The sequence below is a fragment of the Zootoca vivipara genome, chromosome 6 (assembly GCF_963506605.1).
Source record: "Zootoca vivipara chromosome 6, rZooViv1.1, whole genome shotgun sequence".
NCBI classification, from domain to species: Eukaryota; Metazoa; Chordata; class Lepidosauria; order Squamata; family Lacertidae; genus Zootoca; species Zootoca vivipara.
In genome coordinates, this window is record NC_083281.1 from 8080206 (window position 1) to 8103162 (window position 22957).

At 47.6% G+C, this 22957-nt stretch overlaps 1 protein-coding gene across 2 annotated transcripts in view; it reads right to left on the reverse strand.

The window, feature by feature from the left end:
• PIAS4 (protein inhibitor of activated STAT 4) overlaps positions 1–22650 on the reverse strand; it is a 31728-nt gene extending 9078 nt beyond the window's left edge. Inside the window, exons 1-6 of one of the 2 annotated variants that reach the window (XM_060275378.1) lie at positions 22588–22650; positions 12003–12465; positions 5667–5751; positions 5154–5195; positions 2571–2661; positions 1395–1523 (exon numbers count right to left, since the gene is read on the reverse strand). In XM_060275378.1, the coding sequence (XP_060131361.1) occupies positions 1395–1523; positions 2571–2661; positions 5154–5195; positions 5667–5751; positions 12003–12462 (807 nt within the window). In that variant the 5' untranslated portion in view covers positions 12463–12465; positions 22588–22650. The remainder of the gene's footprint in view (positions 1–1394; positions 1524–2570; positions 2662–5153; positions 5196–5666; positions 5752–12002; positions 12466–22587) is intronic. The other variant, XM_060275377.1, reaches the window with a different exon arrangement.
• Between the last annotated feature and the right edge of the window lie 307 nt (positions 22651–22957).

The window sequence follows — 22957 nt, forward strand, 5'->3', positions numbered from 1 at the left end:
ACGAAACTTAACTCGGTTAACGATAGCATTTTGCACCTGGCTATCAATCACTTGCGACCAAGTGAAGATGCCTGGGTGCCTGACATCTCCACCATCTGGAGGAGAATGCCTGGGGATACTGTTTTGACAGTATTACCACGTCCTGTAGAATTCTATCAGCTATACAATGGTACCTTGGTTTACGAACTTAATCCATTCCGGAAGGCCGTTCTTAAACCAAAATGTTCTTAAACCAAGGCGTGCTTTCCCATAGAAGAGGGGGACTCACTTTACAAATGGAACACACTCAACATGTTCTGCTTCCAAGGCTAAGTTCACAAACCAAAACACCTACTTCCAGGTTCGCAGCGTTCTTAATCCAAGTTGTTCATAAACTAAGTTGTTCTTAAACCAAAGTACCACTATATTTTATCTGCACAATTGGAATGAATTTTGAAAACCAAAATGCTTGTTCTGTACAGCCTAAGCAGGAGCAGGGAACGTCGCCGTGAACTGCCGTCGCTTGACTTCACTTAACCCACTCCACTGCCCTGCTCACAGTTGTGAAGAATATTCTTACATTACCAGTGGTCTGTGTCACCATTGAGAAAAAGAGATCGGAGGAAGCCAATATATAAAGTACAGCAGAAAAGTTGCCCAAATATAAAGTCAACTTATTAAACCTCACAACAATTTCATAATTATTGGTCTATGTATTTCTAATAGTATAACCAAATCAGTAATTTTTGATATAACTGTAAAAACCATCTCTGGAAATTTATCATTCCAAAAATGAAACCTTCATCTGGTTGTAAATGTTAAAATTATACTAGCAAGAATGGGTCTTTCTGGAAAAGAAGAAGATGTAAATCAAGTCTTAGTGACTAGAGATTTAAATCGTCAGCAAACTTTTTCAGACCGTGTGGGGGGCCAGACTATATTTTGAAGGGGGAAAAAATGAACGAATTCCTATGCCCCAAAATAACCCAGAGATGCATTTTAAATAAAAGCACACATTCTACTCATGTAAAAACACGCTGATTCCCGGAATGGTCGCTGGCTGGATGTAGAAGGCGATTGGGCCAGATCCAGTCCCCGGGCCTTAGTTTGCCTACCCATTATTTAAATCAAATCCACTCTGTTCTGAGCCAAGATTGTGACAGTCACAAAAGGGGTGGCCAATCAGCACTTTGCACAGCCAGCTTCTTAAAGGAACAGGGAGAGCCAGCAGCTCTCCTGAGCTCAACTCAGTTTTGACACTAGCACACCTACCAAAAGAGGGAGTGGGCGAGCATAAGAACACCCGAGCCCAGCTGAAAACATGTCTGCATATGCAAAGCGGGACAAACATTTAAGGGAGGAGGAGAAGAGAGGCGGCGGCAATTTTGTGACTGCCCGCCCAACCTGCCCCGCACCTTTCCGTAATTGCCCCAGATGACGGTGATGCGGTTGGTGGCGGAAGACAGGTACATGAGGTGAGTGAGGTTGATGGGACGACAAGGCCGCTTGGGCTCCACACCTGGTTTGTTGGAGGGATAATAGCCCTAGAAAGAAAGAAAGAGAGGGAGAGGTGTTTTGTTTCATTGCCAGCAAAACACACGCACACATCACACACAAAAGAAAGAAGCAGCCAATGATGTAAACAAAGAAGAAAAACAAAGCATCTCCAAGATGCACATCTTTTGCTAAATTTCTGCTCAAGAACCTTCGAGGGCTTATTTGTTTCTCTGCTATCTGCTCACAAACCGTCCGTTTCAAAGACCCTGCAGGGCACAAGATTCCCAGCAAGGACATCGAGGAAAAGTCACCCCAAACTGGACGCAGCTGGATATAATAACGTAATAGTAATAATTTATTACCCATCTGGCCGGGCCTCCCCAGCCACTCTGGACGGCTCCCAAGAGAATATTAAAAACACGATCAAACATTATAAACGTCCCTAAACAGGGCTGCCTTCAGATGTCTTCTAAAAGTCAGATAGTTGTTTATTTCCTCAATATCTGATGGGAGGGCATTCCACAGGGCGGGCACCACTACCGAGAAGGCCCTCTGCCTGGTTCCCTGTAACCTCACTTCTTGCAGTGAGGGAACCGCCAGAAGGCCCTCGGCGCTGGAACTCCATGTCTGGGCTGAACGATGGGGGTGGAGACGCTCCTTCAGGAATACTGGGCAGAGGCCGTTTGGGCCGCAGGCTTCCTTAACCTCAGCCCTCCAGATGTTTTGAGACTACAATTCCCATCATCCCTGACCACTGGTCCTGCTAGCTAGGGATCATGGGAGTTGTAGGCCAAAAACATCTGGAGGGCGAAAGTTGAGGAAGCCTGGTTTAGGGCTTTAAAAGGACAGCATCAACACTTTGAATTGTGCAAAACTCTGCCCCATCTGAGGAGGCTGGCTATGGTTGAGGACAATGTATTGGCCTGGAAAAAGTGGTAGTGGCTTTCACCTCTGCAATTGATGTGACAGCCCCCCTCCCCGCTGCTGACGGATGGTATGAAACGCCAACGGAAGGCAGCCCATCTCACAAAAAATGGGCAGTGGACACCCCTCTCCTCTTCTGTACGAGTTTCAGAGGATCTGGGTTGACTTACCGGGACAGAACAGTAACTATGGTTCACTTTCACAGCGATGTTTGGGGGATACTGGTCTTCCTGAGGGCAACTGGTATCTGTGTAGCAGATTCTGCGGGAGAAAGAAAGCAAAGGATCTAGACCAGTCGTTCCCATGCTTCTTTGCTCAGTTCCACATACCCATCCCATTAAAAAGCGTTATTCAGAATAGCGATTTGTAAAGATAAAGGACCCCTGGATGGTTGAGTCCAGTCAAAGGCGACTATGGGGTTGCGGTGCTCATCTCGCTTTCAGGCTGAGGGAGTCAGCGTTTGTCCACAAAAAGCTTTCTGGGTCATGTGGCCAGCAGGACTAAACCGCTTCTTGCACAATGGTACACTGCGACAGAAACCAGAGCGTATGGAAATGCTATTTACCTTCTTGCCACAGCAGTATATATTTATCTACTTGCACTGGCGTGCTTTTGAACTGCTAGGTTTGCAGGAGCTGGGACAGACCAACGGGAGCTCACTCTGTTGCGGGGATTCAAACCACCGACCTTCTGATCAGCAAGCCCAAGAGGCTCAGTGGTTTAGATCACAGTGTCACCCGCATCCCTGTGTGCGGTTTGTACAGACCCGCCAAGGAAGATGGTAACAAAATAAAATTCTACACAGTAGCAACCCATTGCATATTTATTCAAAATCCAAAATCAAAATGATTTAGTCTGATTAATTCAGCAAATCACCCAGGTGGCGCTGTGGGTTAAACCCCAAAATGATTTAGTCTGATTAATTCACCTGGGACCCAGGTGGCGCTGTGGGTTAAACCACAGAGCCTAGGGCTTGCTGATCAGAAGGTTGGCGGTTCGAATCCCTGTGACGGGGTGAGCTCCTGTTGCTTGGTCCCAGCTCCTGCCAACCTAGCAGTTCGAAAGCACGTCAAAAATGCAAGTAGATAAATAGGAACCGCTACAGCGGGAAGGTAAACGGCGTTTCCATGTGCTGCTCTGGTTTGCCAGAAGCAGCTTTGTCATGCTGGCCACATGACCTGGAAGCTATACGCCGGCTCCCTCGGCCAATAATGCGAGATGAGCGCGCAACCCCAGAGTCGGTCACGACTGGACCTAAGGGTCAGGGGTCCCTTTACCTAATTCAGCAAAACTTGATACTGCCTCTTCAAGAATCATTTACACCTCCAGCTCCCCGCTGACGCTGGGTGATTCCACTGTCCCCCTCCCTTGGGGAGCCACTGATCTAGATCAGTGGTTCCCAATTAGCTAAGCACCAAGGACCCCTTGTTTTTTTTAAAAAGCCAAGTCATGGACCCCCTACTTTTGAAAATGTTGATATCTCTATGTTAGTTTTTGTTTCTGTGAATAGTGCCACAGACCACCACCCCCCCCGGGTGGGGTACGTGGATCCCCTGGGGTCTGCAGACCACCAAGTGGGAACCACTGATTTAGAAAGAGAGAGAGAAAAAGAGAGAGAGAGAGAAAGTGAAAGAAAGACAAAGAGAGAGACAGAGCTCTTCTTGACCTCCCCACCAACATCTCCGGTTCCTCAATGATACCAGTCTTCTGGCTTTGAGCTGATGTCCAACGATTGCACTAGATCACCGTATGCAAGCCCTGATCCTGCAACCCCTGCCTGGGTGCCCCAAAGGACTAATAAGAAAAACCTAACTAACAAGAGTTACCTGCACAGGGTGCACTTGTGCACTGCAGAGTTTAAGCATTTCTGTGGGAGGACAAGAAGGGGCTGGGATCACAAAGACTGCCATGGCGGGGGCTCTGGACACAGCAGGTGTGGGGAACCGCTGCCTCCCCCGAGATGGAACAGAAAGCTCAGTTGGTACAGCATGAGAGTCTTTTTATCTCAGGGCATTGGAATCTAGCCGAACCCCCTGCAATGCAGGAGCGTTTGGCCCAACGGAGGGCTCAAACTCACGACCCTGAGTTCACAAGTCTCAGGCTCTACCAACTGAGCTACCCCAGGCCTGGGTACAGACCAAGCACAGAAGATCCTGTAGGCACCACGTGGCTTTAAGCCCTCACAGCAAGAGTCAGAATCTGCTTCCGCCCCACCTCGGAAAGTCAACCTAAATTTGCGCCTATGCATATAAATTAGCCTAGGCAAATGTATCATAGGCCTGTGCCCCAGGCTGCATACAAAGTACATTTAAAGCAAATGCTTTAATCCCGTGAACTGTGGCTTGCCCATCACACAGCTACACCTCCCAGAACCTCCTGATAAAGTGCTGCTTGTGGGGTTCTCTTGGGGGAAGCGATGTGACTTAAATGCACTGGGTGGAAGCAGCCCCGGTCTTTTGTACACCTATCCGCCACCCTCAAAAGCTCAAGGCTCCTCCTCGTGATCAGGAGTAGCCATGGAAAAGAAGCAGACGTACAGGCAAGCTGTGACCTTGTGAATCAGCAGCTTTGCCTTAGGAGAGGGAGCCTGGGCCCCAGGGAACCGCTATGCAGGGAAGCCGCCTGCAAGTTTGTCAACCAAGGATCTCATCTGATGACGCCACTGCCTGGGTTTTGTAACAGCCCTTCCCCCCCACCCACCCACTGCCCCCGTCTCAGGGGTTTTAATTAACAGCCGCAGCGTTCAGACTTACCTGAGGACTACCTGGACCGATCTCACACCTGGTTGCAGCTCCCTGCCAAATGAAAACAAGACAAACCTTAACCTGCAGGTTAAGCCTCTGTGTTCACAGAGAAGGGAAACATTTATTGCAAAAGTAATAAACCCAAGACCGACTCCAGGATTTTTCAGTGGACACACACACAAAGGAATTTTGGTTTGTCAGCTTAGATTTTGTTCTCTGATGTTGTTCCTTCCCAATTTGTAGACTAGAGGCCAAAAGCTCTGCTGGAGGGTTTGTCACTTGAATATGGTACAATTAACTCCAACGCACTTCGGAACAAACGCCACAAGGGGTCCCACTCACAGGGCATTGCCCAGAGGGTCATTTGCGGGGGGGGGGGGTTTGCCGGCCCAACGGCTCCAGATGCCAGCTCACGAGACCTGGAGAAAGGCTTAACCCAGGTAAAGACCCCAGCAGGGAAACAAGAAGTCTCCGGTCAAGGGGAAGCCCAACAGGGAAAGGCTAGGAACCCCAGCAGAATACCTGGAATTTCTGATGAGCTCCACTTGCCTCGGCGTCAGGGCAAAGACACACGGGCTCTCCTGTAGCTTCTCGTTGTTCTGTGGGACTGCACACAGGGAACAAAGAAGGAGGTCAAGCAAGCAGGCAGCCTCGAGGAGGAAGATAAACGGAGCAGAAAGCTGGCCCTCTTTCCACAGCAGTCTTATGCAACAGAACCAAAATATGCTCAAGGCTTGCCAAACCCCTGAACTGCAGCCTCATTTGGGGGGGGGCAAGAGAAGCCATGAGCTTCTTTGCAAGCTTTCGGGCCGCCTTCTGCCTTTCAGAAGGATTTCAAAAACTGGGGGGAAATTCATACAGCAAGGTTTATCCAAATGTTGCAAGGACCTTTCACTGCAAGCTTCCGGGATTGTAAGCAACAATGCCTTCCTGCAAGTGTTCTATTTAACAAAGGCTGCATGCCACCTAGAAAGTAAAATAAAACCACTTAATGTATGAATTAGACATTGAAATTCTCAACAAAATTCAACACTAAAAACCAAAAATTCAGATTAAAATACACATCCACGTTGCATGCCTGGGTACGATTGACTAATCAGAAAATATTTTAGCAGGCCCTGACAAAGGCACCTGTCTTGTGTCAATGGGCAGGGAGTTCCAGAGCTGCCTCACTAAAAGATCATCCCCTTACAAGCACTTACAAGCCGCCAAGAGTGGCTGGGGAAACCCAGCCAGATGGGCGGGGTATAAATACTAAATAATTATTATTATTATTATTATTATTATTATTATTATTATTATTATTATTATTATTATTCCAGCTGAAAAAGCATTGTGGAAACTGGCCAGGATGGAAGGGTACAAGTAGGGGTTCAAATATATTTTTGGAATGGTGATGAAGCCCCACTTATTCCACATCAGAGGCTGCTTCTCGTGGCCATCTCGGAAGATGTTCTGCGGCTCTGCCTTGCAGAGGATCACACCAAAGTCAGACTCCAGGTCCACCTAGCTCAGTTCCGTCGATCCTGACTAGCTATGACCCTCCAGGGTTTCAGACAATTCCCAATCCCAGCCCTAACTAGAGACCTTCTGCGTTCAAAGCTGATGTTTCACAGTTTTGGGGCGGTCACACTGCTGCCTTCCCAATCGGTGCACGTGCTGCAACTTCCCGCTGAGATCCTGTTAAGTTTCCAGTCCGCAGATGTTTCCGGTTTATTTTGGCCCTACTGTTTGTGCTGCTGCAGCCGCTTCAGACAGCAAGAACATGGTAGCATCGCAGAACAGCTAATAAAGGATTTCTTCCCGACACAGAACGAATACAATACCATTATGCTCTACAGCAGAGCTACAGCCCTTAAGACATAGGAAGCTGTCTTATACCAAGTCAGGACACTGGTTCATCTACCTCAGTACGGACTGATGCCAAAGGCAATCCAGGAGTTCAGACCAAGCGAGGAGTATCTCTCCCAGACCTACCTAGAGATGCCCAGGGATTCAATCTCCACGCAAAGCAAAAGCTCTACCACCGAGTTATGGCTTTTCCTTCCTTTCTTTCTTTTCCTTTTCCATATCATAAATCCCTGCATATTTTACAGAAACTATGCCATTCAGTATTCCATTAATACATCCATCATAACTTATTTACACTGCTGAATTTATCTTAATGTTGCCAGCGTTTTCGGCTGTACACAGTTATTTCCCATATTTTCAATAAACGTTTTCCAATCTTCTCTAAACGTATGTTCTTCTTGTTCTCTTATTCTATATGTTAAGTCTGCAAGCTGCGCATATTCTGTCAACTTAAGTTGCAAATCTTTAGTTGGGACCTCGCTTGTTTTCCATTTGGGGGCTAACAAAACACGGGCCGCAGTAGTGGCATACATAAATAAACTTTTTTGACACCTGCAAATTTCAGTCTGAATTATCCCCAACAGAAAGGACTCTGGGGTTTTTTTTGGGGGGTGGGAGTACTTTTAAGCATTCCCCCCCCCTCCAATTCGTTATGGATCATTTCCCAATACACTTTTACCCTTTTACAAGTCCACCACATATGAAAAAATGTTCCCTTAACCTCTTTGCATCTCCAGCACTTATCTGATTCAGTCTTATACATCTTAGCGTGCCTACTCCAAGTTAAATACCATCTACAAATCATTTTCAAGTAGTTCTCCTTCAAAGGATAACATGCTGTGAACTTCAAATCACTTTTCCAGAGTTTCCCCCAGAGGTTAAAATCTATATTGTGACCTATAGCTATTGCCCAGTGTGTCGCTGGCTTTTCCTTTCCCCCAGATGTTGCGAGACAGATAAAAGCCTAATGAACATCTGCCTTAATTGTTTCTGAATGCTAGCTGCTGCGAATCGCAAGTGGGGAAGAGTGCTGTTGTGTCTTGCTCTGAGGCTTCCCAGAACAGATGGCCAGGGTGAGAATGGGTTGCTGGACCAGTCAACCCGCTAGCCTGACCCAGAATGTCCCTTCTTCTGTCTTTCTATTCAGTGTAGAGGGTTTTAAGGAGGGGTGCCCTGTGGCCTCAGTGAAAAAAGCAAGGTGTAGCGTGTGGAAGGGGAACCACGAGGTGAAGGATTTGGGTGGTCGAAATGCAGCCCCATCCAAACTAGGGCTCCAGTCCCATGCGAGCGGCAGGAAGCCTCATAGAAAACACTGGGACACATACTTCCAAGTAAACATGCTTGGACTAATTCAGGCACGTCCAACAGGTAGATAATGGTCTACCGGTAGATCACTGGACGTCTGTGGTAGATCACTGGCTCCCCCCAAAGAAGCTCAACAAATTTTGCCCCCCCCCAAAAAGTTCAACATTTAAATTGCCCTGCACTCCCAAAAACCGGGGCTTTCGTCCTCCCTAAAAAAGCTCAACAACCTTGACCCCAACCTTCCAAAACAGGGCATTCCTTCCTTAAAAAAAAGCTCAGCAACTCAACCAAAACCTACCTTCCTGTCTGTTAATCCCATCACATGTAGTCCTGTCCTATGGAGACAGCTTGAGAACACGACTTTCCCCTCATTTGAGGAAAGTCTGCCACATCTCTCCCCCACATCCCTGCCCCGGTCTTCTGATCTCCAGGTTAAAAATGCCTGGTTCCTCCAGCTTCCTGGAGGATGTCTTTGTCCTCCTGCCCTTTTCTGAACCCATTCCTATATGTCTCAACTGAACATAGCACTCCAGAGTAGATCTTCCTAATTCAGAACGAAGGGGAATTATTGGACTGCATACAATGTTGGTAGACTTAGCATAATAGAATTGCAGAGTTTGAAGGGTCATCTATTCCAACCCCCTGCAAGGCAGGAATGACAACTAAAGCATCCGTGACAGATGGCCATCCAACCTCTGTTTGAAAACCTCCAAGGAAGGAGAGTCCACCACCTTCCGAGAGAGTCCGCTCCACTGTCAAACAGCTCTTACTGCCAGGAAGTTCTTCCTGATTTTTAGTTGGTATCTACTGTCTTGTAACTTGAAGCCATTGGTTCGAGTCCTACCCTCCAGAGCAGGAAAAAACAAGCTTGTTCCCTCTTCCATGGGGCAGCCCTTAAGATATTTGATAGGGGAATAGAACTTATCTGAAGACAATAATCCCTGTCATTTGGAATTTTGTGGTTCTATCAACAGCAGCCTAAAATCGTATCTGCAGCTGCACCAGGGCGATGTGTGTATGTTCTAGGTACTCAGCTCAGCTGAACGCAACAGGGCTCTCATGTGTTCATGTGGAATCCCTCGCAGAACCCTTTCTTTTTCTTTCTACCCTGCCTTTCTCCCTAACAGGGCTCAAGGCCGCTTACAGACAAGAATAAAAACTGCTAAAAGCATAGGAAAATAACCGTTAAAAAATTATACATTGATAGAATTAAAGCCATATGGGCTGAAGATGGCAACAAGTAAGGCTGCTGGCCATCGAGCTCCATGCTCCTCCCTGATTTTCATTTGTTTTAATGTTTAATAGGTTCAAAGTCAGTTGAGTCAGCAATTAATGGTAATTGCAGCAGACAGGCGGAGCATTTCTGTTTTGCTCTTATGTGGAGCTAAAAGCCATATATCTTAAATGGAGGACAGGTGCTGGGAGAGCAGCTGTTTTAGCTCAGGGTTTAGCTTATAAGGAACATTTAGACGCTTACACAGGCCAGTGTTTTAGGCATGGATGGGCGAAAGATTCCTGTGTTGCAGAGGGTTGGGCTAGATCAGGGGTCCCCAGACTACGGCCTGGGGGCCACATATGGTCCCCAAGGCTCTTTTATGCAGCCCCCGGGAACCCCCGCCGCCCACTGCCGCCACCCGCTCTTACCAGCGCGGTGCGGTGCGGCTGCCGACTTCCGACCCGGAAAAGCGACAGAAATAGCTTGTGCGCATGCGCATGCGTCATTTCCGATGTACTTCCGGGTCAGAGGAGGCTTCTGCGCATGCGCACAAGCTATTTCCGGTGCTTTCCAGGTCAGGAGCGTGCCAGAAATAGCGTTTGCGCATGGGCGTGCACAGCCGCGCGCCCCTGCGTGTGCTCCCCCACCCTCCGGCCCACCACGCAATCGGCGTGGCAGGCATCCAGCCCGAAGCCGGGTAAGTTTGGGCACCCCTGGGCTAGATGATCCTTGTGGTCACCATAGCTGCCAAGTTATCCCTTTTTTTAAGGGATTTTCCCTTATGCTGAATAGGATTCCTCGCGAGAAAAGGGAAAACTTGGCAGCTATGGTGGTCACTTCCAATTCTATGATGCTATGATTCTAGGATTCAAATCATGTCAAGACCAAGAACCAGAGGCAGCAGATTAAAAGCTGGGCCCTTCAACCACTATGTTGCACCACCCAATATGGGTTTAGGCCGGGAGAGTGTGCCTAGCACATGAGCCAAATCAATCTCTAATTTGGCTCATATACAACCCTCCAATGAAGGACAGCCTACATTAAATGGCTCTTGGGCTCCTCCTCCGGACTTTTTGTACTTTTGCAAAAACAGGTTTTGCACAAACTTGCTGATCCCTCCTCCTTTGTGTGTGTGTTTGTGTGGTGCCATTTAGGATATATACACAGAGGCACTCACCTCTGAGCATTGGAAGTGGGGGAACAATGGACCCTGTATCATATCCGAAATCCTGTAAACTGCGTTGGGAAGGTTGCGTACCTGAAAAGTGGCGGTTTAGATATAAAACACAGTCCCTTCTTAACTCCGCAGCTTGAGTTTTGAATAACCTCCAAGAGGGGGCGGGCAGGCAAGTAGCTTCCTCGCATGTAGAAAAATAGCCGATCAGGGTTAAGGTTTCAGTGCTAGGCTTCTCCCCCACATGTAGATTTTTCTACATGACCAGTTTACCTTTGATATACAGAACAGGTACTTTTATGGCTACCGTATAATGTCTGTTCTTAAGTGGGGCAGCATGGGGTTGAACTAGTTGGCTCTCAGGGTTCCTTCCAACCCTATGGTTCTATGAAAGTCTATCCTGTCTTTCTGCCTTCCAAGAGGATTGCGATTAGTGCTTGAGACCAAAGCTGATTAACCACTGGTGTTTAGGAATGCAAGAAGCTGCCTAACACCGAGCCAAACCACTGGGTCCATCTAGATAAGATTTTTACTACACTGACAGGTTACGGCTCCCCAAGCAGCATTCAAAATTAGCCATTTTGCACCTGGCTTTCAACCGCCTGGGCGCCAGGATAGTGCCTGACATCTCCACCATCTGGGGATCATTGGATTTGGACTGTTTTCACACACTAACACCACATCCTGTAGAATTCTACGCGTTCTATTTTATCTGTACAACTGGAACGAATTTCAGGAACCAAAATGCTTTGTCTGTGCAGCCCAAAAAGGAGCACGGAACAACGTTACAGTTAATTGTTTTCAGTTACCCCACCCCACTGCCCTGCTCACAGTTGTGAGGAATATTCCTATGTTACGAATGGTCCGTGTCACCATTAAGAAAAAGAGGTCGGAACAGGCCAATATATATGCGGACTGTCCTTGGATAAAGTGACTTTTCTTCTATAAGTTCTCAAAGCTCTTCAATGAGCTCAAGGCTGCAATCTGAATGAGCCAGATATTTTAGCTGATAATCAATCACGGTCCAGTCCATCATTTGAAACATAAAACTTCAGAGCCATCTTGCCCCGAAACGGCAACTAGACATTCCGTTTTGGCAACCGTAACCCTGGCTGAAGGAGCCAGTTGGCGCCTTGGTTATATATCTGAGTTTCTAACGCTGTTAATGTTTCGGACATTAAAGGTTAGGGCCTGTGCTCGCAAGCAGAAGCAGCAGCGCCAGCTGCCTTGAGCAAACCGGCCACCTGCAAATGTGGGATGAGGCAACGTCCCAGCCAACCAGGGCCATCCCAACCCAGCCCACCCAACTCACCAAGCTCGGTGGGCTTCAGGAGTTCATCCAAAATGCTGTAGAAGGGAAGCTTCACCAGCTGAACCTCAGGCTTTGCCGGTTTGACGGGTAACCGCCCCAGTCCGTTTAAGTACTTCCCGTAGAGGGAGGGATAGTCAATGTTGGCGGTGGAGAGAGCAGTCCTGGCCACCGCGTTGCTGCTGCGGTCGTAGGAGGAGTGGATGGAGAGGGCTTCCTGGGGAGGTCTGTGCTGGGGCGCCTGCTGCTGTTGCTGCTGCTGCTGCGGAATCTGCCCAGCATCAGAGAGCTTGGCGTAGCGCGTCTCGTAAATCTCCTTGATCTTCTTGAACAGTTCCGGGCTGCAGTCAAACTGGACCAGTTGCAAGGCCCGGGTCACCAGTTCGTGTTTCAAGCCACTCTTGCTCCGGCCGACGAACCCTAGCAACATTTGGAGGTCCGATACTCGGAAACTCATCACCATGTTCTGCGGGTGGAGAGGGAGGGCAGACAGACAGACATTTGAAGTCAAAGATAGTGGATAAATCAAAGCACCATTTATGGGACTGGCAGCAAACATTCTCCAAGATCTGGCTTAGGTAGCCCCAACTCAAGGAAGGAATTATTAACCAGCCTTCCTCTTGCCATGCTGCTTTGCCCTACGGGTGTGTTTTATTCTGAATATCATTAAAAATGTATTGTGGTTATAGCATTATTATACATTTGCAAAGACCACTCTGGGCTACTCTAAAATATCCCAGAAAACCACAAGGGGAATACTAGATTAAGGGTCCCCAAACTAAGGCCCGGGGGCCAGATGCAGCCCAATCACCGTCTAAATCCGGCCCGCGGACGGTCCGGGAATCAGCATGGTTTTACATGAGTAGAATGTGTCCTTTTATTTACAATGTGGGGCATAGGAATTTGTTCATTTTTTTCCTTCAAAATATAGTCCGGCCCCCCCACAAGGTCTGAGGGACAGTGGACCGGTCCCCTGCTGAAAAAGTTTGCTGACCCTGTACTAGATGGACCACTGATTTGATCCAGCAGACCCTTCTTATGTTCACATGTTTTAAAAACTGGATAGATGGCCAAACACACACACAAACACACACACATACAAACCAAGTTTATGCCACAGAACAGACCATATGGGGAAAGCGTTTGAGGTCAAGTATAATGGTTATGACAAAAAGGTCTTATGTTCTCTTTATTCTTCTGGGTTTCCTGCCAAGGTGGATTTGATATATTTTTATTTTTATTTTTTACAGAAAGACTCATTCTTGCTGGTATAATCTTAATATTTACAACCATATGAAGGTTTAATTTTTTGGAATAGTAATTTTTTCAGAGTAGTTTTTACAGTTATATCAAAAATTGCTGATTTGGTTATATACTATTAGAAATACATAGACAGATAGTTATGAAATTATGGTGAGGTTTAATAAGTTAACTGTTTATATTTGGACAACTTTTCTGCTGTACTTTATTGGAAGGAGAAAAATAAAATAGCCATTAAAACAATTTATTTAACTAAAACAATAACATTATAGCATATGTATCCATGTTTGTTAACTGATGTGGTTAAACATTTTTTAAAAACTTAGACTGAGTTTTAGCACACATGAAAAACTTTAAACAAATCCTTATTACCTGATGAATAGCCTTTGGACTATAATGTAACTTAAATAGAACCCTATATTTAGAAAGATTTTTCCTCCAAAAGCATTTTATTTTAAAAATCCAATTTAAATCCAAAAAATGCATTTTAAATTTTAAAAAATCTGATTTTTAATTTATTTACTTTTAAAAAATCATTTATTTTTATCCACCCTGTTTCCTGCAAACTCAGGAAGTGGCAGGTACAGAGGTGCCCACATTCAAAATATAGGGCCGATTGTCCATCAGTACTTAAGAGCAGTCCTTTTTTTCCTGGGGGTACGCAGGGGTACACATACCCCTAAACATTTTGTGAATCTAAGTTTGGTCTCATTGAGGGGCAGTGTTTCAATATGAGTAGGAAATTGAGAGTATCCCTGAACATTTTTTTAATAGAAAAAAAGCAGAGAGAACAAGAACAGAGGGTGGAATTGCCAGTTGGTCAACCATCATCAACACCCTCATGCGTTCACATTGCCTACCCAAGTTAAAGCTTGGATGTGCTACTGTTTCCCAGGCAACCGCAGCTTGAAAAGCAGCCCTGGGAGCCAATGGCACCCTGGACCCTTTCTCATTCCAGTCGCTCCAAGCCTCTGGGTTGGTTAGAACATGGTGCTGATAACACCAAGCTCGCAGGTTCGATCCTCGTATGGGACAGCTGCCTATTCCTGCATTGCAGGGCATTGAGATGGTTCTCAGGGTCCCTTCCAGCTCTACAAGTCTATGATCCAATGAATGCCACTGGAAACCACAAGGGAAAACAGCCCGTCTGGGCCCAGCTCCTAGTTTCCCACAATGGCCAACAACGAAATCGTGAAGGAGGATGAAGCTCCACCTGGCATGCAGAGAGCACGGGACTCTTAATCTGAAGATTGTGGGGTTCGAGCCCCACATTGGGTGAAAGATTCCTGCATTGCAGTGGGTTTGGCTAGATCAGCGATTCTCAACCGCTGTTCCGCGGCACACTACTGTGCCGCGAGACGCTGGCTGGTGTGCCGCGACGTGCCGCGACGAGAAGGGCGATTTGCATTGTCACGTGCCTGGCGGCCGCCAATACTCAACACTGGCCCGCCGGAAAGGAAGCCGGCCGGGTCACGACGCGGGGTGAGCACAGCTCTCAACAGCCACCACCACGGGAGGGTGGTTTTAGACAAACTTAAAGAAGCTGGCTGGATGAGCTCAACCTGAAACTTGCTGAGCAAAGGTTTGTGCTGGCAGAGAAATCAGCAGCTTGTGAAGCCTTATTACAGGAGATTGCAACCAACACAGCAATTGGCAAGTGTTTCTTACAGTCATAATTATATAGTCAATATAGGGTGGCACAAAGTTAAATTTTTTAACTTTTTTAATGGTGGTGTGCCTCGTGATTTTTTTCATGGAACAAGTGTGCCTTGGCCCAAAAAAGGTTGAGAAACACTGGGCTAGATGATCCCTGTGGTCCCTTCCAACTCTATGATTCTATGACCTATCTCTTTCCTCTACCAGCCGTGATGTCTAGGTTCTTCCTCCACCATTCGAGGCGTATGTACACATATGAATGCCAGTCGCAGGAAATCCCAAGAGGGAGAATTGCTGCTGCTGCTGCTGCTCTCAAGTTCTGTTTGCTGGCATCCTAGGGGCATAGCTGCCAAGTTATCCCTTTTTTTAAGGGATTTTCCATTATGCTGAATAGGCTTCCTCGCGAGAAAAGGGAAAACTTGGCAGCTATGCCTAGGGGGTGGCATCTGGCTGGTCACTGTGAGGACACGACGTTGGGCTCGGTGGGTCTTCGGCCTGAGCCAGCGAGGAAATCCTTTTTCATTCAATTTGTACACAGCCTTTCATCCGTGGATCTCAGGGCAGCTCGCAATATAAAATTACAATATCGAAACCACAAAATGCATAGTAAAAATAAGAACAACAAACCAAAAATCCCTGCCTCCACAGAACATTTTAAAAGGGCGTTGGATTGTTAATTAGCCAAAGGCCTGGTTGAAGGGGAATGTTTTCGCCTGGCGCCTAAAGGTGCATAATGAAGGCCCTGGGGAGAGCACTCCACAAACGGGGAGCCACTGCAGAAAAGACCCCGTTCTCATGCTGCCACCCTTTGCACCTCTCGTGGAGGCGGCACACGAAGAAGGGCCTCACAGAATGATCTCAGGACCTGGGTGGGTTCATATGATAAGAGGTGGCCCTTGAGTTATTGCAGTCCTGCTCCACTTAAGGCTTTATAGGCCAGCACTTTGCACTGGGTCCAGAAACTAGTAATCAGCAGCCGGTGCAGTCAGGGCAGGCAAGATGGAACCATCTTGCCTCGGTGAGCGACCTGGCTGCTGAATTCTACACCAGCAGAAGTTTCCGAACTGTCTTCAGAGGCAGCCCTACATACGACATGTTGCAGTAATCTAACTTTCTAGTTCAATACCAGACAGGAAAACATGATCCTCATCACCGGCTGGTACTTTTAACTGGTACTTTTAACTGGAGAGAGTGGGGGCTGAAACCTAGATCTTAACCACATGCAAAGCAGGGTCCCTACCACCAAATTATGGGTTGCTAGACAGTGTTCTTGAAGCTACAAACATGAGTTTGACCAAACTGCAGGAGGCAGTGGAAGACAGGAGTGCCTGGCGTGCTATGGTCCATGGGGTCACGAAGAGTCGGACACGACTAAACGACTAAATAACAACAGACCCACTGAAGTTAACAGGCCAAAGTTCATCCATGCCAATGGCTATACTGGTGCTGGCTCTAACCCTGCATTTTTATGCAGCAAATCCCCCTTTGTCGCTGCTTCAGGGAGAGCAGAGGAGGGGCATCTGCCAAATGCACCCTCCAGGGCAAATGGACCTACACAACCAAGTTAGCAAAGCAGTGAGGAGGGCAAGTAAAGAAATACAGGCAGCGATCCTGCATTTACAACGGGAAGATATTTCGCTGGTTAAAACAACACAGCATGTGGACCAGGAAGCCAAATTGCAGCCCACCTCCAGTAAGCAGAACCTGCCAAGGACTCAACGGCCTTTCTTGTTTTGCAGCCTGGGAGAGAAACCAGGTTTATCAAGCACTGGGGGCGGCGGCGGGGAAGAGGGGGTGCTTGCCATACATGGATGGCAGGCAGCTGAGTCACAACTTGCACATGCCAACCATAAACACAGTGGCACTTGATCACTCAAGGGGGGCACTTGATCACTCAAGAGTCAAGAAAACAACTCTCTCTGCAGATCCAGAAGATGCCACCTTGGCGGCCCATGAAAGACCAAAGAAGTGAAACCAACTTAAAGAATGCAACTCCGATCTTGGAACGATTTCTGCAGCCTGAATTGCAAACCCTGAATGGGAAAGGAAGCTCTAAATCTATGAAGGGTGATCTCTGAAACCGGTTTGTTTCTTTTTAAAGAATTGATAAACCTCTTAATGTTTGGGAAATCTCTAGTCTAAAACACCCCAAATATTATATTTTAAAAACAGAGTCTAAAAGCAGTAAAACAGCATTTAAAACACATGAAAGCAAATTATTTAAGGGAGCCGTGCATCTAAAACAGGGGAAGCCTGAGCAAATGGATCCGTCTTCAGAAGATGTATAAAGCAGGTGAGGGCTGCTGCCTCTGCTTCCTGTCTGCAACCCTACAGAGCTGCTGTCACTCAGTGTAGACAACACTGAGCTAGACTAACCAAGGACTGACTCAAGATTAAGGCAACTGCCTATGTTCCTTCACATATGGCAGAGGGAAGGCCATTCCATGATACTAGCAGCAGAAAATGTCCATTTATATAGGGGTTGTTACCTGCACCCTCACTCTTAAAGCATCAAAAACGAAAGTTGAATGCTGGTGCAGCAAAGCAGCTAAGAGCATGAGGTACAAAGTGATAGAATCATAGAGTTGAAAGGCACCTTTTAAAGGGTCATCAATCACAGCTAAAGAATCCTTGACAGATGCCCATCCAACCTCCGTTTACAAACCTCCAACAAAGGAGAGCCCACAGCCTTCTGAGGGAGTCCATTCTACTGTCAAGCCAATGGTTCCATGCAGCTCAGGACCCTCTACACAGCAGCCCTCTGTGATTTCAGACAAGAATTTTCTGCATGCAAAGCAGGTGTTCCGCCACCAAGCTATAGCTCTGCAACATAATACAGTCGCACCTAGGAAGTTGAACAGAATCTATTTTGGAAGTCCGTTCGACTTCCAAAATGTTCGGGAACCAAGGCACGGTTCCTGATTGGCTGCAGGAAGCTTCCACAGCCAATCAGAAGCTACGGAACCCGCGTCGGACGTTTGGGTTCCAAATAACATTCGCAAACCAGAGCACTCACTTTGCAGTGTTCGAGAGCCAAAACATTTGAGTCGCAAGGCGTTCGACTTCCGAGGTACAACTGTATCATAGCTGTCAACTCTATGTTTTTGCGGGAAACCCCCGTATGTAAATCCGTTTACCGCTGTTATCCTGAATTGCAAAATATCCCGTAAATCCCCCGGATTTATAAGAAAGCAGCTCCTGCCGGCCAGGGAGGCTCCTCAGCTGCGTAAATGTCCCGGCTCCCGGCTGGTCGCTCGCTCACTTGGCTTGCCAAGTGCTGCCGGAAATCGCCTCTGCGCATGCCCGGACATGCGCAGAAGCGATTTCTGTGCCCAGACATGCGGACACGGGCAGCCCGGCACCGGGAGTCGCTTCTGCGCATGTCTGGACATGCGCATGTCTAGACATGTCTGGACATGCGCAGAAGCGACTTCCGGTGCCACGCCGCTGCTGATCCCTTATTTTCTAATCTGGAAGTTGACAGCTATGGACTGTATTAAACCTCAGCAACCAAGTGAGGAGATAGCCTTGGGCTACCATGCCCACCCAGCAAATAAACAAATAAAGATGCTTTCTGTCTCAGGCTGCTGACCCACCTAACCCTTCCCTGCAATACTCATGCTCCAGGGATGGTTGGGGGCAGGATTCCTACACTGCGGGGGGTTGGACTATGATTCTCAAGGTTACCTCCCAAATTTACAATTCTATGATTCCATGATTATTGCAGGACTTCGGGGCGTAAGAGGTATTGTGGCCTGGATTTTTCTTGGCTCCCTTCATCAGATGTGTGAAGTAATCCTCAGCAGTCAGGTGCAGCAAACAAATGTTGTGCCCTCCATATGCTAAAAATAATGAGAGCCAGCAACTTGCTTTGCCCTTTACAGGGGATTAAAAGAAAAAATACTGATAGACTTTTACAGAAGACCAAAGAAACAGATTTGGCTGAACATGAGGGGGACCTTCTTAGAGTAAGGGTTTTTAAATAGCGGAACAGGATGACTTGGCGGTATCTGCTAATCCTGTGCTGAACAGGAGGCTTGGCTAAATTACCTTTCCAACACTATGGTTCGACAATGCTGCGCAGATCTCTTTAAGGCACTGAAACTGGGGAACAGCATCTGTGTCTAGAAAGCGGTATATAAATTGGTTAACGGTAACAACAGAAGCAGCAGAAGCAGCAAAGACTCCTATCTGTTCCAACTAATTTAAAAAGTAGGTCCCTGCTTCGCTTATTATGATTCACAGCCGTTTCCTTAACATCTCAAAGCTTCAAACCCCACCATTTCACAGCTGCACCCCTAAGCTCCAACTCAGGCATCCCCAAACTTCGGCCCTCCAGATGTTTTGGACTACAATTCCCATCATCCCTGACCACTGGTCCTGTTAGCTAGGGATCATGGGAGTTGTAGGCCAAAACATCTGGAGGGCCGCAGTTTGGGGATGCCTGCTCCAACTGCTCAGGACAGCACAAGCAAAGGGAAGCCCATGCAAAAACAACAGGAGTAATAGATAGGCAGGCAGGCAGGCAAGGACTTGGCAGTGGAGGCAGCAGGTGGGATTCCTCAGTGCCGAATCCAACCATCCCAGGGCTCTCTAGCTGGGCCTTGGAGCGTTCCACTGGCCACACACCCTCACCAGCCTTTGCTCTGCACCCTCCTGGAGTGATTTTGCCTGGCTGGAATGTGTCCTCTTGCTTTGTCTGGATGACAGATGGAGCAGAGTGTGTTGGAAGCACCCTGCTGCACAAAGCTGCAATTTGCATTCATTGCTCCACCCACTTCTGCCCACGATTGGTATGTGGCTCTTGGAAGGTTTCCCAGAAGGCCCTCGGGTTGAAAAAGGGAGTGAGGAGACAGCGCAGTTTGAGCAAATCTGCTGCTGTCCGTATCAGACTGGACAAGTCTACTGCAGATATTCATTTGCTTACAATAAACATTTATAGAGTGCCAAGCCTCCATAGCACTAAAAGATGCTGTACTCCTTACAACAGCCCTGTAAGATGGGCTAGCCTCATTTCTCCCCTATTAGAGCTGGGGAGCTAGGTGTGACAGCAGCAAGATTTTCCTTGCAGCCTTCACACTAACTGTAGCGGAGATAAAGTGCTCCTTGCACACTCCTTTCCCTTTTGTGTTTTATCTATCAGATTCTGAGTCTGAGGCCAGGGATTGTCTTATTATTGAAATTTATACGCTGCTCTGAGATCTTCATATGGTTCATAGACTCACAGAATCTTACGAGTTGGAAGGGACTCCAAGGGCCATCTAGTCCCACCCCCTGTAATGCAGGAATCTCGGCTAAAGCATCCATGACAGATAGCCATCCAACCTCTGCTTAAAATCCTCCAAGGAAGGAGAGTCCACCACTTCTTGTGGGAGTCTGTGTCACTGCTGAACAGCTCTTACTGTCAGAACGTTTTTCCGAATGTTTAGTCGGAATCTCCTTCCTTGCAATTTGAAGCCATGGGTTCGAGTTCTACCCTCCAAAGCAGGAGAAAACAAGCATGCTCCCTCCTCCATGTGACAGCCCTTGAGATATTGTAAGATGGCTCCCATATCTCCTCTCACTTTCCTCTTTTTCCACACTAAACATACCCAGCTCCTTCAAGCACTCCTTATAATGCTTAGTTTCCAGACCCTTGATCATCTTGGTTTTCCTCTTCTGCATATGTTCCAGCTTTTCCACATCCTTCTTAATTTGTGGTGCCCAGAATTGGACACATTATTCCAGGTGTGGTCTGACTAAGGCAGAATAGAGTGGCACTATGACTTCCCTTGATCCAGACACTAGACTTCTGTTGATGCGGCCTAGAAAAGCATTACTTTTTTTTGCTGCTGTATCACACTGTGGACTCATGTTAAGCTTGTGGTCAACTAAGATCCCTAGATCCTTTTCACATGTACTTCTAGTAAGCCAGGTGTCTTCAAGAGAGATAAAAGTGCTCTAAATAAGTAATGAATACATAAGTGCGAGGAAATTCAAGATTTCAACTGAAGACTTCCCTGTTTGTGTCCACAGCTTACTGAAAAAAACTGGAAGCCAGCCATTCCAAATTAACTATCCAATTTAACTACCTTAAAGTCGCTGCTCTTTGTTTCTGAATACTCACAAAACAAGCCAGATCCACTCTTATAAAAAGTAAAGGTACAATCATTAATACAAATGGCAGCACTTATAATTGTGGCTTCCTATATATGACTTTGCTTGCTACCTGAGATGTCCATTGGTTTCACAATTAGATCTGCGTGGTTCAACTTAACAATACAGAACACACAGAGAAGGAGCCTTAAAGAATATCACAGAAATTCCATTTTGGCAGGTGGTTTTGTGGCTTAAAGTCTAGATACATAGAAGATAAGGCTATCAACATCTACTAGCCATGACAGCTATGCCCTACCTCTATGCATGGCCACAAACCATAAGCCTCTGAATGCCAGTTGTTGGGAATCACAGGTAGAGGAGAGTTGCAGTTGCGCTCAGGCCTCCCATTGTGGCATTTGGTTGGCCACTGTGAGAATCGGATGCTGGACTAGATGGGCCACTGGCATGATCCAGCAGGGCCCTTTGTAGGTCCTTATGTGCTACAGAAATGCATTTATAGCCTTTTCTCTTATTATCCACATGCGCGCATATACAATGTAAACAAGTGAACAGCCAAGAGATGTGTTGATCTGTTAAATGTTTCTGATTCACCCTCCTCCATTAAAACAGCTAAGGTTACAAATCAACACACACACACACACACACACGTATGCACAATAAATACAGTATCTGTCAGGAGAGAGCCAACCCCTGACAAATCCAGTTCACAAACGTGCTTCAAGCAGAATAAACCTGTTTCACTTTCAAAAAGGTACCGCCACACTCGGTGGGTGCCTGCCTGTGTTGGCAGCAGGCGAAGGCTGCAACCCTTACCTAAAAGTCCAGCGATTTCCAATTAGGCATGTATACGATTGCCAAGCTGCTATTCCAGGTGACTTAACCAGCGAGTAACACCACCCCATTGAACCCAAGGGGGCTTACTTCTGAGTAAGACCTGCGTAAGATTGCACTTTGCTGCAATAGGGGGTTGCTGAAGCTGCTATTGGGTTTTTGTTTTCTTTTTGCTTTCAACACACACACACACACACACACACCAATCAGGATTAAATCAGCTCCAAACAAACCGTCCTGCAAAAATCCACCTTGCAGGGCTGGTGGCAAACTCCTCCTGGCTGTCAAAAGGTGCCCGAAAGGAAGGGCTGGCATGAGGGCAAGATAAAAGGCATGTAAACAATATGTCAAACAAACCCTCCTGGGGATAAAGTGTAGGGTAGGAGGAAATGGGGAGGGTCTTCTTTGGCATGGGGGGGGTGGCTGTCTTGAAGGTGGGGGTGCGAAAGCAGCAGCAGATGGGGAGAGGGGAAATATGAGAGTGGGGGAGGGGGAATTGGTGCGGGGGGTCGTCCCTGGAGTGGGGTGGGGGCAGCCCCCTCCCTCGGGACGAGGAGGCGGAGCTTCTGCTTGCCCCTCCCCTTTAGCCACGCCCCTCCCTCCTCAGGTGCCCCTCCCTTGGACAGAGATTCATAGGGTCGTTCCCCCTCAAAAAACATACCTCAGGGTGGGGGGGACGGGGCGCCCTTTCGGAACCCCGCTTTTCCTCTCCCTCCCTCCCTCCCTCTCCTCTTTCACTCACTCACTTTCGCCTCCACTAGCTCCGCCGCCATCTTGGCTTCCAGCATTCAACGCGCCGGGAACAGGTGGAGGGAGGGCGGAGAGCGGGACGGGGGAGGGAAGAAGAAAGAGAAGAGCCGCCAGCATCACGTGACGGGGGGAAGTCAAACGGCAGGCGCCCGAGCTCGGCCAATCCGGAGCGCGCGTGTTGTTGTTTCTTTCCCGCCCCCATCCTCTTTTCTCCAATCAGCGTCGCCGCTCCGTACAAAAACCCTCTCCTGACGTGCGCCGCCAGAGACGGAGGGGGGGAACGCGGCGCATGCGCGCAAAGCAGGGAAGCGACTCGGCGAAGCTTTTTCGGGCGGGCCTCTTGCTTCTCCTCCGCCAGAAGA